The 4,878-nt window shown below is 37.2% G+C and overlaps 1 protein-coding gene across 1 annotated transcript; it reads right to left on the bottom strand.

Moving 5' to 3' along the window:
* Positions 1-2,498: 2,498 nt before the first annotated feature.
* LOC118477889 lies at positions 2,499-4,083 on the bottom strand (the record flags this gene model as incomplete). The annotated part of the gene is given in 2 exon segments (XM_035970498.1): positions 2,499-2,671; positions 3,796-4,083. Coding segments are annotated over 2 exon segments (461 nt in total), but the record flags the coding sequence as incomplete, so codon positions are not given.
* Positions 4,084-4,878: the final 795 nt, after the last annotated feature.

Genomic DNA, 4,878 nt, shown 5'->3' with positions numbered 1-4,878 from the left:
AGAGAGAGAGAGAGAGAGAGAGAGAGAGAGAGAGTGTGTGTGTGCTGTGAGATTTTTTTCAGAGGAAAACACACTACAGAGATATATCAAACATTGGCCATATTGGTTTCAACCCCAGGATAGTAAGTTAAAATTACTTCCTCTGATCGGAAATTTAGTTCCTTAAATAAATGCCATAGTCAGTATAACTATTACTGTTGCACATTATGCTGTGAAACGTTATTCACATACAACAATGAGTTGGATGAAACTGACTTCTTAAGATTTTAGATAACAGCGTGTTATCAATGTAAAAAAAAAAAAAAAAAAAAGAGCATGTAAAATTCCGAAATGTTTTATGCAGTCCCAAGGCATAGCAATGGTCTGGAAGAAAAAAAATGGGGGTTTTGGTTTTAGTTCTTTGTTACTTTAATCTTGCTATATTATCCTCGTTGTGGTGAAAGAAAAGGGGTGAGGGGTGGGGGACGAAAGCGACACATCTCTATTCAAAATTGTACTTTTTAAAATTAATGTTAAGGTTACGGAAGTGACTTATTGCCTGTACATCTACATTTCTGGACAAACATAATGCTTATTAGAAACATCGCTGATTTTGAGAACTTCTCGAATTTAAGAAAACAAATCCTGACAAGGGTAATTAATCATTTGGCTCTGCCTTCGAATGGTAGACTAATTTCTCAGATATGTGTTTTTGTACTCTGTCTCAGCAAATGTTTTGTACCTTGAACATTACTCAAGCTTTCTCAAAAATGTAATAAATAAGTAGGAACAGTACTGGATTTTCAAATCGTAACTGCCCTTGACTCCAAATACCTCATTTCTGAACCTGGAATATTGGGGTTGTTTTTTTTTGGTTTCTTGTCTTTTTTTTGGGGGGGGGGATTCTTACTATCACTAAGTCGTTTAGTCTAAAATACATGAAACTGAGGTTCTTCTAATTCAACCATCAGAATCAGTGTATAAATATTACATCGTTATCTTTAACAGTCTAGACATTTGTCACCGAGTGTATGAAAAAAGACAAATTTAAAAGTCGATATTTTAATTATCTTTGAACCATTTACATCAAGACTTCTAAAAAAATATTCAAACACGAGGACAACAGATTGGTAATATAAAGACATTTATTGATTCAGGTGCTTGGGAAATATTAGTTTTTAAATCTTGAGCCAGAGTAAAACGCAAAACGTTACTTCTCAAAAGCGTTGGAAGGGGTAGCGGGTGAGTGAGCGTAACGTTCTTATTTATGTTTATTTTACAATGTCAGTTTGTATAAATTTGTTCTTCAAAACATATATTATGCACACAATGGCTTTTTTAAAAATTTGCTAAATTTTGATTTTTACTTAGATCTAATGCTGGTTGAGAAGTTTGCTAAGACTTAATGTACTCTTTCATTAATTTTCAAACACTTTGAGTGAATTTCTTCATTTTGACTAATCTAACGTCCCCCTGGCTGAAATTTGTTTTACATTTTGCTAAAATTGGTCCAAAGATGAACATGTTATTTCCTGTTCAAAGTGTCCTCAATTTTATAACACACGGTGTAAGATCTATGTGGCATATATACATAAGCAATACGAATTTGATTCTCTTTATGGATATTTGAAGACATCTGAAGACATTTCATGACATCTGAAGACATTTCATGACATCTGAAGACATTTCATGACATCTGAAGACATTTGAAGACATCTGAAGACATTTGAAGACATCTGAAGACATTTCATGACATCTGAAGACATTTCATGACATTTGAAGACATTTGCAAACCACAAGGGAAAACCTGCCCAAAATCACAACCCTTTTCTTCAAATCCTGAACGAGCAATACAGCAAAGTCTTGAACAGAATACAATCTGTCTAAACAAAAACCTGTACATCAATGTTGGAACTCTAAAACACAAAACAACTTTTTAAAAATTCAACACAAAAATTTTTTAATAATATTATCTGGATCTGAATTTTCAGTAGATAAGTCTTTATTTGTTGTTCTCTTCCTTTCTGTTACTCTCCATTTTTATACACAAACTAGTGTTGAAGGATCTCGCGGCCAAGAGGTTAAGGTGTTTGCCTCTTATTCAAAGGTCGTGGGTTCGAATCCGGGTAGCGACGGAAAAGTTTCCTGCTCTCTAACAATGTTCTGTTGTCTGCTTCGTCTCCACTTTCTTCACATCCTTTGCCCTGTCCTGTGGGCTCCTGACTCTTTCTACAGCCTCTCTACTGCTACTCCTTGACCGCTTCTTACTGCTGCCTTTTAGCCGCACTCGTGATCTTCTGGTAGAAAAGATCTACACCTAGCCTTCTCGGACAAGGGCGAAAAATCTTTGAGGTCCCAAGTGCAAATTGTGCACGTTAAAGATCCAATGGTGGTTTAAAATCGATAAGAGTAGGCTTCGGCTGCCACACGGGCAAAATTCTAAATTTCCTACCAACTGAAAAATTTTAAAGTGTCCAGAGCAAAAAAAAAAAAAAGAAAAAGAAAAACTCGAGTTGTGTCTAAGCAACGGCGATAGGTGTAGAGTCCTTCATGCTGGGGTTGAGAGAGATGGCCAGGAACCAGGTGTTCGAACCCCGGTAGATCCGCGCCGAGCTGGTCAGCTCCGACCTGACCTCCACCACTTCACCTCTCTCCAGTCTGGCAATGGCCACTGCGGTCACTCCATCAGGCTCTGGAATAGATGATGTCACAGAGGTCATTTTTGTTCTGCCCTTCTATCTATCTATCTATCTATCTATCTATCTATCTATCTATCTATCTATCTATCTATCTATCTATCTATTATGTTACGTGCAATTATCGTTCCTGTGAACTGGGCAGAGTCAACTGGGCTACGGAAGATTAAAACCTATTATTTTCCCTGGGTTTTGGATATGCCTGGTTTTCTCATAATGTTGGAAGCACTAGACTCTTGTTGATCATTCTGTGCAGAAAATAAAGGAAGAAGTCTGTTGCAAGTATAATTTATTCTCTCTTACTATTTCGTTTCAAGAAACAGCTGAATATGTCACCAACCTCCCACGGTATTGGAACAGAAGAATCATTGCTTTGTTAAAAACTCATAGACTTCCACTAAATAACAATCTCTATCGGTGGACATAAACTAATTCGCCCTTATGTGAGAGGTGTAACTGTCATGAAATTGAAGATGAATTTCACTTTATGTTCTTTTGTTCACACTTTGTCCATCAAAGGAAATTGTTAATTCCTCCCAGCCTGACTGAGCCCAGTGACAGAAATATAATTAAATGTTTGACTCATGATAAGAGATATGTGCAGAACCTTTACCTATTCATTATGGAAACACTATTTATCAAATGAATATATTGTGCGATGTGATGAGGGCCAATGGCCTTGAACACTGAATAAACCTACTTACTTACTTACTATCTATCTATTGATTCATCTATCTATCTATCTATCTATCTATCTATCTATCTATCTATCTATCTATCTATCTATCTATCTATCTATCATTCTATCTATCTATCAATCTATCTATCTATCTATCTATCTATCTATCTATCTATCTATCTATCTATCTGTTTCAGACAGCGCGTTTGTGTTTGTGTGTGTAATGGAGACAAAGACAGAAAGAGAGAGAGAGAGAGAGAGAGAGAGAGAGAGAGAGAGAGAGAGAGAGAGAGAGAGAGAGAGAGAGAGAGAGAGAGAGAGAGAGAGAGAGAGAGAGAGAGAGAGAGAGAGAGAGAGAGAGAGAGAGAGAGAGAGAGAGAGAGAGACAGAGAACACACAAACTACTACAATAATAATAAAATGATATTCAACGAACATCACCTTGACGGAGAGAGTGAGTTTCCGCTTTGGCGAGGACTTGTTCATTGCGGTAAATGGAAAAGATGGCGGACCCGCTCCCGAAAGCTGTGGACACCCGGGTGGCCAGGAGGTAAATGTTCTCTTTGGGCACCGTAAACTTGCCGGTTTGGCTATCGTAGGCGTCGATGACGTTGAGGGGGACGTGCGGGAACACGATGGGAGCAGACGTGTTGGGGAAACTCATGTCTTCAGACGATTGGTCGCTCGAGTCCGAGAAGAAAGCTTGGAACGCCACCAGTCCAGCTCCACCTTCAAAGACAAAAGGTAATATATATATATACACGTAAATAACATACAGAGAGAACGTGTTTCCTACCTAGAGAAAATATTAGGAGTGTCCCTCGCGCTCATATTATGACCTTATGCAGTTGCAAGCACCGTAAAACACTGACTAGAAAAAAAGAAAGAAAGAACATCAAATGACAAACTCCACTTAAAAGCAGAATATAGTATATTCTGAAATAATCTCCGTTAAACACTTAGTCAGAAAGATAGTTTGTAAAAAAATATGGAAAGGTTAGGTCCACCTAAAATAAGACAAATCATTATAACTTAAACAAACAAGCAATCATACAAACAAACACAAACAACAGGAACAATTATTGTGAAGAATATATTTACCACGGGATAGGAACACGGAATTAAGATATACTAACTTGAAGAAGAAGAAGAAGAAGAAGAAGAAGAAGAAGAAGAAGAAGAAGAAGAAGAAGAAGAAGAAGAAGAAGAAGAAGAAGAAGAAGAAGAAGAAGAAGAAGAAGAAGAAGAAGAAGAAGAAGAAGAAGAAGAAGAAGAAGAAGAAGAAGAAGAAGAAGAAGAAGAAGAAGAAGAAGAAGGAGAAGGAGAAGGAGAAGAAGAAGGAGAAGAAGAAGAAGAAGAAGAAGAAGAAGAAGAAGAAGAAGAAGAAGAAGAAGAAGAAGAAGAAGAAGAAGAAGAAGAAGAAGAAGAAGAAGAAGAAGAAGAAGAAGAAGAAGAAGAAGAAAGAAAGTCGACTTCTACAATTGAAAACAGTGGACTACCATCAAGCCGTAGAGTTGTTTCGAT

Source organism: Aplysia californica, unplaced genomic scaffold, assembly GCF_000002075.1.
Source record: "Aplysia californica isolate F4 #8 unplaced genomic scaffold, AplCal3.0 scaffold00275, whole genome shotgun sequence".
Taxonomy (NCBI): Eukaryota; Metazoa; Mollusca; class Gastropoda; order Aplysiida; family Aplysiidae; genus Aplysia; species Aplysia californica.
This window is presented reverse-complemented; position numbering and strand designations above follow the sequence as displayed.